Raw genomic sequence first — 12,852 nt, 5'->3', positions numbered from 1 at the left:
TAGCATCATGCTTTGGGGGTGTTTTTCTGCACATGGGACAGGGAGACTGCACTGTATTAAGGAGAGGATGACCGGGGCCATGTATTGCGAGATTTTGGGGAACAACCTCCTTCCCTCAGTTAGAGCATTGAAGATGGGTCGAGGCTTCCAACATGACAATGACCCGAAGCACACAGCCAGGATAACCAAGGAGTGGCTCTGTAAGAAGCATATCAAGGTTCTGGCGTGGCCTAGCCAGTCTCCAGACCTAAACCCAATAGAGAATCTTTGGAGGGAGCTCAAACTCCGTGTTTCTCAGCGACAGCCCGGAAACCTGACTGATCTAGAGAAGATCTGTGTGGAGGAGTGGGCCAAAATCCCTCCTGCAGTGTGTGCAAACCTGGTGAAAAACTACAGGAAACGTTTGACCTCTGTAATTGCAAACAAAGGCTACTGTACCAAATATTAACATTGATTTTCTCAGGTGTTCAAATACTTATTTGCAGCTGTATCATACAAATAAAGTTAAAAAAAAATCATAAATTGTGATTTGTGGATTTTTTTTTTAGATTATGTCTCTCACAGTGGACATGCACCTACGATGACAATTTCAGACCCCTCCATGATTTCTAAGTGGGAGAACTTGCAAAATAGCAGGGTGTTCAAATACTTATTTTCCTCACTGTATGTGCAGATCTGCTGCTTTACAAAGTAGCAGTAACATTTATAGTAAAAAGTAGTAGTTGAAGTTTCCATTTACATGAACTATTAAACAATGAGGATCCTCACTTGCAGGTTTAATATGAATATAATATCAGCAAACTTTAGAAAAACCAACTTTGCTCATCTTTGCAGATTATAACAAACAAATTCTTCAGCTGAGGCCCAACATAACTACAAACTACAGCAATGAACACCGCAGGAGCTTGTTCTTACCTCTGAGGTGATGGAATTGATGCTGGTGCCATCCGAGAGCCCGTTCCTGCGATACATGCTCACAGAGGAACTGGTGGGATGCACAGGTCAGGGCGACAGAGGCCTTTAGCTGGGGGGCACACATAACCTCTCATCCATGCCTGGAGACAGAGGACACAACAAGTCTTTAACCTCTTTAACCAGAACTTGTTTTTTCATTAGATTTTCCCTTAATTAGCATTAAGGTTAGAAAAACATGTTCTCCACACTGTATGATACCGTAAAACTTGAAATATAGGCGGGGTGGGTTCATAATAGCCCGAGCTATTAACTGAAGTTTTACTGTCTTTACAGTATACGGTAACAGTTTCTTCTCTGCTTGTATTAGTACTTCAATTTTATTCTTATGCCGAATAAATCATTTAGACACAAGATGATTTGTTTTGTGGCTGCACCATTACATCAACTAGAAATATTCTAGATATACACCTTATGAAACATTGGTTATGTTGACTCCTTTGGTCAAATGCAACTGCAATTCATTTTATTTTTTATAAGCCTTCCAACAGTGCAAAATGATGACTATTGCAGTTTGATAAAGTATCAGACAAATCCAGTTTGGCCAAAATCAATTGCCTGTTGCCAGCAGGCTTTTGAACTAAAATTTCTAATCGATAACTCCATTTTTCAAAAACCACACCCATTTCCCTAAACTCTACACACAAATCCCTTCATTTCTCTTCATTTCAAGAGTCATAACTGATAACACACCAATCAGAACCTTCAATAGACAGATAAAAAGGGCCTGAGTTTGTTCATTCAGTTTTGGAACAACGGATCCAGAGAAATCTGAAAGAAGAGGTGTAGGACACCAGGTAAAAGAAGGAGGAAGTGCTATATAGAGATGAGTAAGAGGTGAAGGTAGAGGAACAGTAGGAATTGGAGGACGAGATGGGATAGGAGGAAGATGAGGAGGTGGAGAAGGAGGAGGACGGGGGTGTAGAGAGGAGGTGGAGGACAAGAATCTCTGGCCTGTCCCAGACCAAAGACAGGACGCTGGGGCAGAATAATTTGTTGTTTGGTGTGTTGAACTGTATAGTACACACACTAAGGAATAAAATATGTGCAAATGTACATTTGTTTTTTTTGTTGTGTTTATCGTGTGAAAAGGTTTTTGAGGGGGAGAACTACAAGCCACATTATTTCTAACCAGTTTTTGTAGTATTGCTTTGAATTTATCTCACCAGTGTTTAAAACTGTGTTGTGTGTGTTTGTGTGTGTTTGAGGGCAAAGTTCGGTTTTACAGCAAGATTGAATGGTTTTGAGTGGAGAGCTTCATTTTGACCTGAAAATAGGATGTTTGGGGAATTGCGTGAGAAGCTTTGTGTTTAGAGTTTCGAGAAAAAGAGGTATAATTTCAAGAAATGTGTTTAAGCAATTGAGACAAAAAACTGTAATTGACTACACAGTTTAGTAGTAACAATGAGTCTACTGAAATTTAGAAAACCCATGTCTTAACAAAAATGTTGTACCATAGCAAAAAAAATCATTTCAATCAACTATCAGCTTCTTAGCACAAAACAAAGTCAAATGTCATGGCAGTGGTGCTAGCAGTAATCAACAGTGGTGTAGTTGTAACTGCAGAAGTGGGGAGCACATTTAATTACCTACCTCCGATAGAAATAACCTCTACTTAATTTCTTAACTAACTTCTAACTTGAAGCAGCTATTTGTGTTTGACTAGTAATTACTGTGTTCCATTGGAAAAACCTATAAGGCCCACTTACATCCAGAGTCAGTTCATCCCACATACAAACTGATAACATTATTGCAGAAAGTAACTGGCAAATCCAGCCATACTGCAATGAAAATGAAGGCCTTTGTATTTGGCAACAGTTCGGTTTTACCATTCAACTCTTTTTTTATTATCATTTTTGTTGGCAATTATAAGCCTGTATTAGACAGAAGAGATGAAAGAAAACTACATGCACCAGCTGGTTTCATGATCGGCAACTTAAAAAGGGAACTCCACCATTTTACACATCAAAGCGTTTCCAGGTGTTGGGGGGTGCTACTGCATAAGTGAAAAAAACTTGTAAAAAGCCTTTTGTGTCTCCAGAGGGAGCTGTGTGATAAATGGCCTCACGTGATGCACTTGAGTCGTGTCGGTTGGGTTGAAGACTACAAGTTTGAAAATGAAAGAATTCTATTGTTGTTTGGAGCCTGAAGCCTCAAAGAGAGATGAACAGCCGGGTACAGAACAGACTATGTGGAATAAAAATGACACTCTCTGATTCTGTTGAATCGATTTAATTTTTTATTTTTATTTTTTTCCTCAACTGTCCATCTGAGTATGACAATGTTGGGAGAGTATGTGACATTTTTGTTTGTTTGTTTCACTCATTTCATTCATCCACTCATCTATTTCCATCCTACGGAGGAAACTCATTTCAGCCACTTGTATCCACAATCTCATTCCTTCGGTCACTACCCCAAACTAGAGACCATTGATGAGAACATGAAAACTGAAAGCCTTTCAGCTCAGCTCCACAATGGTCCAGTACAACGCCACATTACTGCTGATTCCACATAAATCCACCTGTAAATCTACTATACACTCTATTTTAGCCTCGCTGGTGAACAAGACCCCAAGATACCTTCACACGGTCTGATGAAGCCAATCACCTGCAAAGAGCAGAGAAGCAATTCAGAGGTACCCAAACCGGACTCTCTCCTCCCCCCGGCTGTGACTTGATAGCCTATCCATGTGTGTTTGTCATAATGGAAATATGCATACATACACTGATGCAAATAATTTTTTTCACAAGGACTACACATCTGTTTAGCAATTTAGACAGGCTCAGATATTCTGTAGCATTGAACTACTGTAACAAAAGACTGTTTGTTATGCTGCTTATCATCTCTGCCTCATATGCCAAGGTTCTGTACACTGACTGTTAGAAGTACTAAGATGCCCTCTATTGTGCAACTGAAAGGCTGCATGTGTGGCACCCTGGGTATATCAGTAGCTAAGGTTAGTTCTAGAACTGTATTACTTTAGATTGCTACCATAGCCTCTCAATTTTGTCTTGTTTATTCAGTGCTTGAAGTGGGAAAAAATAGGTGCCATTGAACTCTTAATTTCTGCACCAATTTATGGTGAAAATGTCTTTATTCATATGAAGGGAAACAAAATAAAGGTGGCAGGTGACAATTCAAAATATAATGGAATATAATGCAGTAATCAGCAGCTTGTTGTTTTAGCTTAAGTTACTTTTTTGGACAATGCACATTTGTTTCTGCTATACATGTTTCATTTGTTACTTAACATTTATTTTTGTAAGGGGGCACAGAGGGGTCTCTGGTAAACGTAGTGGGTAAAAAGCTTAGACCAGCAATTTTGTCAAAAAATATTTCAGAAAGTTTTCATATAAAATTATAGATGGCACAACACAGTCTGATTTGCCTACAAAAATTTGTATGTTCGAAAGCAGTTCTTGGTGCTAGATATTTGCTATTTTCTGTGACCATTACATCATGCATAATAGCATTGTGGGTAGGTTTTTATTCTAAAAAGCTGGATTTTAAAGGTATGTGCACAATTACTCAAAAATTTATAGAAATCTCAATATGGCCAAGTGCAATTTCAAAACAGCATTATGACGAAGTACTGTAGTGCTGCAGAGACACGCTGGCCTACAAGATGTAAGAAAACATGTTTGTTTGGTTCAGACCCCAAAAAATGTCACATTATCATACATTTGTATTGTTTTTTTCTAGATGGACTGATAATGGATAATTTGACTTGAGCTCTACAAAGCTAGACCCATATGGGCACACAACACCAGCACACAGAAAACATTAAAAACATTAAAGAGTACACAAAAATAAAATTCCAACTGATGATTGAACCAGTTGAATGTACACAGCGGTAAGCGCTGTATCATCTGCCTGACAGCTCATACTGAGAGTGCAGATGGATCACGTACTGGTCAAACAGCCTAAAGATTATGATGATCTTTCTGACTGATGATTTTTGTCACCGTTTGAACCAAATGTGATTACTTTTATTTTGATGATATGGCAAGGTTCTTTACCCATACAGTCATTCTGTACCTGACTGTACTCTCAAAAACAGCATTATAAAATACCAGTTCGACTTCATACAGACGTAATCATCTACGTAAAAAAGAAAATTATCTGGAGGAGTCAACAACATAACCAGTCGGTGTGTATTACCACCGAACTGATCAGCAGCTTCTCTGGGGTCAAAAATAATCTCCTGGTTTGTTTACATTGAAAATTAGGGGATTTGTGTCACACCAGTCAACAAATTACCTGAATGTTGTTTGTATCATCATGCCTAAAAAGTAAACTTAACAGAGTCTTTGAAAATGTAATTCAGAGTAAAATTTAAATTGTGACACATATCATCATTCCCACTAATCGTGAATCAGAAGGAAAATCGTAATTTCTGTCAAAATGATCTATATGATTTTTTTTTAACCACATCGTGTAGCCCAATTAATGTATAATCAATTCATCAATAATCCATTTATGCCATCAACACAGTCAATTCAGATGTGCAGATTCAAATGGGTTTCCAAATACATACTTAACATAGTATAACATAGCAGCAAAAAACAGTATTACCAGCCTCTTGCATGCAGATATTTCATAGCCAGAAAACAGACACATAAGGAAAGAGGAGTTCCCTCAAATGTGACCATTAGATGGCAGTAGACACATATATTCATCTTCCAGCCACAGCAGAAGACCTACACTGTGTCCAGCTCCATACTACACCCTTGATTCTAAGCGTGTTTCATTCTTATTATAGTGTGCTCACACGGGAATGGAGCCATAAGTAAGTATACTCAAAGCCATACAGCTGCTCACAGCTGGACAAGGCTGAAACTAATATATAGATATAGATGTTGGTCAAACGGCTGTAGGAACACATTAGAATACTTAGAGCAATTAAATCCTTGGAAAAACATTTTGATTTAAACAAAATAAAACTTTAGTCTTTCTACAGTAATCACCAACTCTAGTTTGGTCAAAAGAAATCCTTAATTCACAGAGCTAGATGAGAAAAGCAGCAGCAGTTATATTGCTCTCCTCAAAGCAAACAGTTTCACAGCGACGGACTCACATGCAAAAGCCTGCGCGAGTGGCCAGACCAGCAACCAAAACACAGGACAGCTTTGACAGCTTGTATAACAACAAACATGGTGGGAACGTGACGCCATTACTCCAATATATCTTTACATAGCAAATAGTTGCTGTTGTATTAATGTTCAGAATCTCATATACATGACCTTTAAAAACACTTGACTTTTGATGGACACCGTTTTCCCACAATGCAATGAAAGAGGGAAAAAAAAAATAAAATAAAATTTCTTATTTGGGGATGGTGGTGAAACAGTTCCTGAACAAATGTAAATGTAAATGCTCCGTATTTGTATAGCGCCTTTCTAGTCTTTTCGACCACTCAAAGCGCTTTTACACTACCTTCACCAGTCATACACATTCATACATTCAAACAGAAACTAACATTCACACTCATTCATACACTGGCGGAACAGCCGCCAGGGGCAAATCGGGGTTCAGTATCTTGCCCAAGGACACTTTGACACGCAACCAGGGAGAGCCAGGGATTGAACCGCCGACCTTCCGATTAATGGCCAACCCGCTCTACCTCCTGAGCCACAGCCGCCCCGAAATGAAATAAATAAATGTAAAAAAGTAAGAGGGAAACATCTACACATATTGTTCCTCTGACAGTGACTATGTGTTGGACTGGGAAATGCCAAAACATGGGTCCCTCTCAATCCACTGACAGCAATATTTGGAGCCACTGTAAAATATGAATGAAACCCCTCACGCATGACCTTTGTGTTTCTGACTGCCAGAGGATCCTTCTTAAGTGGAAAGATAAAATGCCACCAACCTATACTCATTGGATGAGGGATCTAATGCAGTTTTTGCAGTTAGCAAAGGTTGGGTTCACACTGACTAATACTTTTTATAAAGCCTGGCAGTCATTCACCACCCATGTCAAGAATTTGCAAGCTGGATGACACACTGAGTGGTCTTGTCGGGATAAGAAAGTAAAAATGTAAATGACGACTACAATATATCTGCAAATAGTGATTCATAAAAGTGGTGAGTGTCCTGGCAACAAACTACCAGAGTTTTAACATTTATCAAGTACCTGCCCCAAACCTGGGCTGGTTCTGTACTTTCTGGTCCACCTCAGTTACGGGCTGGGCCATGATTTTAAATGTTGAGAACCGTATCACTACATGAGCAACAAGTCAGCCAGCCAATCACAATGCATGGTAGATACTGTAGGTGCTGCATTTTGGCCAAATGTTAGCTAGCTTCCCCTGAATTTACAGTAAGACAAATTCTGCTGTCCCACTGTACCTGCTGTAGCCCACGTTAAAAAGATATTTCTATCACCATCATTTATTACAAAACATTTATTTAGAAAAAACTATCCGTTTCTTTGACACTTCTTTCAAAAGTGTCTGTATCATCCAGCACCCTCACACTGTCCATAATTAAGCCACTGAACAAACACTTTTTAGGGATGTCCCTGAGAGGTTTGCAAAAAGGGGTCAGGACTAAATAATCTCTGTAGCAGCCTGGTAATCAAATTTTAAGGAGCCATCCTGTAGAGTGGGGGATGGAACTGACAAGGGTTACCTGCTACAGCTAACAGCTATAACATGCTCCCTCTAAAGTCTCTTTCTATTTGTGGGCATCAACTGCTTACAAGTCCATTCCAGCAAAATAAATAAACACATACATCCAAGAATTAGGAGAGATAAAACACTCTCGTAATAGCTTATAATTTTGGCATTTTAAAAGAGATACTTGGATTGTTTTTTTTATCCGTCTGCTGCAAGTTCCTTCATGAAATTCATTAAGTTCCTTTATGGAAGTCCAATACTATGTAAATCAGTGAAAGTATTAAAGTATATAAAGTCAAAGTATTCTGCAAGTATGGCATAAGGTTCATTTAAAGTTGTGCATTTAAGGGTCGCAGCATAGTGACAGAGCCTATACATGTAGCCGCTGTAGCTACACCATGGCTGATTATCTAGCTGGTGTCGCAGTGTTGATATAAACTGATGAAATCAGACGCTGAACTATAAATCAAATCCTGTGCAGTAAATATCTATGGCGGAACTCCTGATCAAACATAAATCCATCTTTAGTTTACTTTCAGTGTCGGTGTGTCATTGTGTTGATGGCATGATTTTAAATCCCAATAATGAGACACTGGGTAACGCTGAAACTTTTAATCATAAATGTGACTTATAAAATGAATATGATGAGATACAGTAGTACAAAGTAATAATTCTAATTCACATAGTGAGATACTGAAGAGGTCTAAAGAATTTCTAATAACATGAAAATGAATTCAAAATGAACTTTACCCTGTGCAGTCTTTGACAACTAGTAGCACTATGAACCAAAAGTATAGGAAAGGCTCCCTGTTTTTGTTTGCATCTTGTGCATCATTGGTGACATGACACACAGTCCTGCAGCTGGTTATTCCACTGATTGATTAAGTATTCCACTTAGACCTCTGAAGCTAGCAGGGCAGCAAGACTGTTCCTGAAGAATACTGTTACATGATAAAACTGACGATGAAATATGTGGAATAAGTACGTAATTTAAAAAAACAAACAAATCATAAACAGCAGTGATACTAAACTCCAGGAGAACAGCAGGGAGAGGGGCAGGAGAATCATAAAGGTCTGCAAGTGTGGGATGCATATTTTATCATTTATCAGAATCAGATTATTTATTGTTTATAATATTACACAGTGTTGTCTTAGCAACCTAATTGGTTATCATGGGCGTCTATGCAGTACTTCATCTCTCTTCATTTTCTCAGTAAAAAGTTTGGCAATTTTAACAATTTTTCAAACATGACAAAAATGTTGTCTTCTGCACTTCTTTCTTCTCCCCAGCCATGCCGGATGTGTGTCAAGCTATAAGACAACTCCTAAACCTAGGTACGTATACCAAACTGTAGATGCAATTATTAAGTCAATCAAATTCTAATATGACAACTATAAGTCAGTCTTTACATTGAACGAAACTTGTTTGGACAAATTAACTGAGAGCATTGTTTTAATTGTATTTTTCTAAAGGGTGCGTTTTGTCGAGCATCATGATTGGCTGTAGAAATCACAGGCACTACAACAACATCACCAACCTCTACTGCCCAAAAGCGACTGGTCTAACAAAGGCTTTGCTCCGTGCGGTTGCCTAGCTGTATGAGAACTTTATCCAAAGGGTCAATCACAGTAGGTAGCTAGCTGACTGTAGCGGCACTGTAGCAACTGTAGCTTTAAATTGTAGCTGCATTTTCATTTACTTCTATAATTCCTATATAATACTTAAATTAAATCAGAATTATACCCTAGAAAAAACACTTTAATTCCAGTTGGTTGTTGATTGTAGATTTGGTAATACTTTTGATTAAGATATTATTGTACTGAGGAAATTAGTTGTTAAGATCCAAAGACACAGGAACATCACTAAAAAGATGTCAAAGTTTTTATTTTTTTAATAGACAACAACAAATGTAAGACAGTAATATTACGCCATGTTCAGACAGACTGAAAACAGAAAAAAAAATAAAAATCACTTCAATGAGTCCACCGTGCTGGCAATAACGCAGATGGCTCCGTCAAAACAACACCGTATTTGTTTTTGGTTTTTAAGTTGGTTGGCTGCAACGTAATGTCTTTTGGCAAGATGCTGCATTGGCCAATGAAAAACATTTGTCAATTACTGTACATGCATGCCCACTGCTCAGGTGTGTTTCTGTTACATTAGTATTGTGTAATGCATAAGAGCTTATAGTTTGCATGTGGTTATGTGCAGAATGAAGAGCAGTGCAGAATCTTAAAAGGCAGCTAACTACGACGCCACAAACTACTTATGAATGTTAATCACATTATTCAACATGGTATCCTCATCCTCTGATTTTGGCTTGGGATTTTGTACTTCAGTCCCGGTTAGAGTAAAGAGTCGAGATCCAGAAATCTGGGAATTCAGAAATGTGCAAAATATACTTCTCCTCGATTCTTTTGAGTAAAACTTAACGTCCACCTCATTTTACTGCCAGAATCCCTTTAGACAGACCTGTGTTTACGGTCAGATTTAAATTTTGATTAACTTAGACCGCAAAACCTGGCAGAAAAATCAAGTCTTTTATGTTGCTTGTGTATCTGCCTGAGCCACACATTACTTACATACGCTACTGCTAATCTGGTGCTTATCACAACACAGGATTTTCAAAGATATAAAACCCTTCCTCATAGTTTTATAACTGGACCATAAAAGCCCCTTCTGTTTTTTTTGTTTACACTGTAAACACTATAAAGAATATTACATCAGTAGACAAAATAGATTAGATAAACCTTTTGCTATTGAAAGAGTGATGACACTGTTTTGAATCACATTCTAGCACACTAATACTATCTCCGTGCATCCCAGCCTCACTACTATTAAGTGTACTTCTCTGTTTATTCTCTTTAAAATAATTGTAACTCAATTATTTGCTCAACCCCTCAGCCTGTTTTAATTTCCATTTAACTCTTTTAACCCTGATTGTACACTGCCCCTTTTATTATATATTAATGTTTATTTTTTCAATTTCCCTGTGTTGCTTTTAAACTTTTTTATATTTCCCGGTTGCTTTTATGTTTTATGTAAAACACTTTGAATTATCTTGTTGTTGAAATGTGCTATACAAATAAACTTGCCTTGCCTTACATGTAAGAGTTCCTAGGAGATTCCAAATCATTCTGGATGCTGTGGGTGGCTCAACCACTCATGTTTAGAAGAGTGAAGGAATTTCTTCCACAGAAAGCTCAGAAGTAAACCAATTATAAGTAACAAGCCCTCAGACAACTCCAGCTTTTTCTTCTGTTGGAGTGCAGCATTTAGTCCAGCACATTAAACTCCCTTTCTTTTTTCTCTGTGTACATTGTAACAACACCCCTCAACACATGAGGAACAATATAGCCGTGTGCAACCTTGGATGGAAGCTATGATTAAATTGCACACAACATAAATCAGTCAGATTACTAAGTTTATAACTTGCATGTATTTCATGCAATTCCATCACTGAATCCTTTTATGGCAATGTAGTACAGATGAAGATTAGGACACTGTATAAAAAAAAATTAGTTAGGGTTTCTGTCCTACAGTCGGTTCCGATCACAACAAATGTGCTGCTCTGCCTGGAGCTGGAAGTGGATAAGTGCTGCCTGACACATGGATGAGTGAAACAACAGATGGTGCTTCCCACTTGTTCCCCGGGCAGATATTTACACTTTTCTTAGGATGCCATGGTGACAATGTCTTTTTTTGCACGATAATAACATCAATTCAGGTTTCTCAAGAGTCCGTGTAACTTTTCTTAGTTTAATTCTCTAATTCAGAAATGAAAATAGTCAAAAAGGTTTACAACTCAGATCAAAATATTTACCTTGTTTTTTTTTTCCCCCTTTTCCAAACAGAGATGTTCAGTCAACTGTCCCAACACTATAGGCCAAGCACTGTAAAGAATGGTCTGCTAAAAATAATATTCAGACTTTAATTAAATTTGTTCTTTGTGTTTCTAATGGTTCTGAGGACTGCCTCAATTTCACAAAATCAAAAATCACAAAAACCTTTTTACTCTATTATTATACATTTGGGTTACTAGAAACAGTAATTCAGTATGTTTTTTTTTCCCCTTTTCAATCTACAAAACGCTCAATATTACTAGCACTGCAAGTGATTATTTGCAGTCATGAATAATATATGAGAAAGGGCAAATCACAAGCCACCAGAGTCCCAGATTTTGCCTTCCAGCTGTTTTTTTGTGTGTTAATTTTGACAGTTAAAAAATCCAAACTTGACTTTATAATGACATGAAAATCGACAGAAGTTCACATCACTAAAATGTCTTTAACCTACTAAACTTGATAAATTAAAACAAGTGTTTTGAAAATTAACTGTTAATTTTATTTATGAAACTACTTTGTTGCAATTTAACACCTACAGTGACTAAACCTCTTTGACACATTTTGGAATTATTTAATTTCATAATCCACACAGACTTTGTCATACACGTGTGACGTGTGTCAGGGACCACCCGTGTCTTTTCACCAAGTTTATTTTTCTTTCTCTGGTACACTTAGTGATGTGTAATCTCCCGGCAGCTGTTAAAATCAAACAAACTTCCACAGGTCATATGTCTGCCACAATCAAAAATGAATACAAAAATAAATGTAGGGGATAATTAAATTATATAATTAAACATATATCTCTCAATTTGCATCTGTATACCTTATTTATTTACACCTAAATTTGGAGTGCACACGAATTCGAGCCTTTATGGTAAATGCAGGGAAACATGGCAGAGCAAGCTTTATTCATTCATTCGTCATTTTCTCACTTTACAAAGACAAGTTTTGCAGTATGAGAGTCCTACCTGAAGATAGGCTTGAAAGTCTACACTGTACGCGATATGAGCACCACATACAATATAATTTATTAAATTGCGTCGGACTTAGTTAACTTAGTGTGAGGATACCCACGTGACAACATGTGGTTTTCAAAATAAGGTGTTAATACAACGTATATACAGTGTGGTATAAAGATTAATTGGATGAAGTATAAAACATGTTACACATGCCTATTAAAAGTTAAAAGAAAATAAAAACGTTGGGGAAATCGCCACTCATGACACGACACAAAAAATATCTACATGAAATAAATCTATATATGGTGCACCAACACAAAAGTAAAACTTTTTCATGCAAAGAAGTAATTAGGATTACATCCAGGTCCCCTTTAAGGTCACCAGGTTTTTATTAGAGATGCGCCAAATGTTCAGCCACTGAAATTAATCAGCCAAAAATAGAAAAAAAAAAA

At 37.5% G+C, this 12,852-nt stretch overlaps 1 protein-coding gene across 1 annotated transcript in view; it reads right to left on the bottom strand.

The window, feature by feature from the left end:
- Positions 1-12,852, bottom strand: part of LOC123981397 (ras-specific guanine nucleotide-releasing factor RalGPS1-like) — a 131,994-nt gene that overhangs the window by 112,492 nt on the left and 6,650 nt on the right. Inside the window, exon 3 of the mRNA XM_046066186.1 lies at positions 916-1,055. Coding sequence (XP_045922142.1) covers positions 916-972 — 57 coding nt within the window. The 5' untranslated portion in view covers positions 973-1,055. The remainder of the gene's footprint in view (positions 1-915; positions 1,056-12,852) is intronic.

This window comes from Micropterus dolomieu, linkage group LG13, assembly GCF_021292245.1.
Source record: "Micropterus dolomieu isolate WLL.071019.BEF.003 ecotype Adirondacks linkage group LG13, ASM2129224v1, whole genome shotgun sequence".
Taxonomy (NCBI): Eukaryota; Metazoa; Chordata; class Actinopteri; order Centrarchiformes; family Centrarchidae; genus Micropterus; species Micropterus dolomieu.
This window is presented reverse-complemented; position numbering and strand designations above follow the sequence as displayed.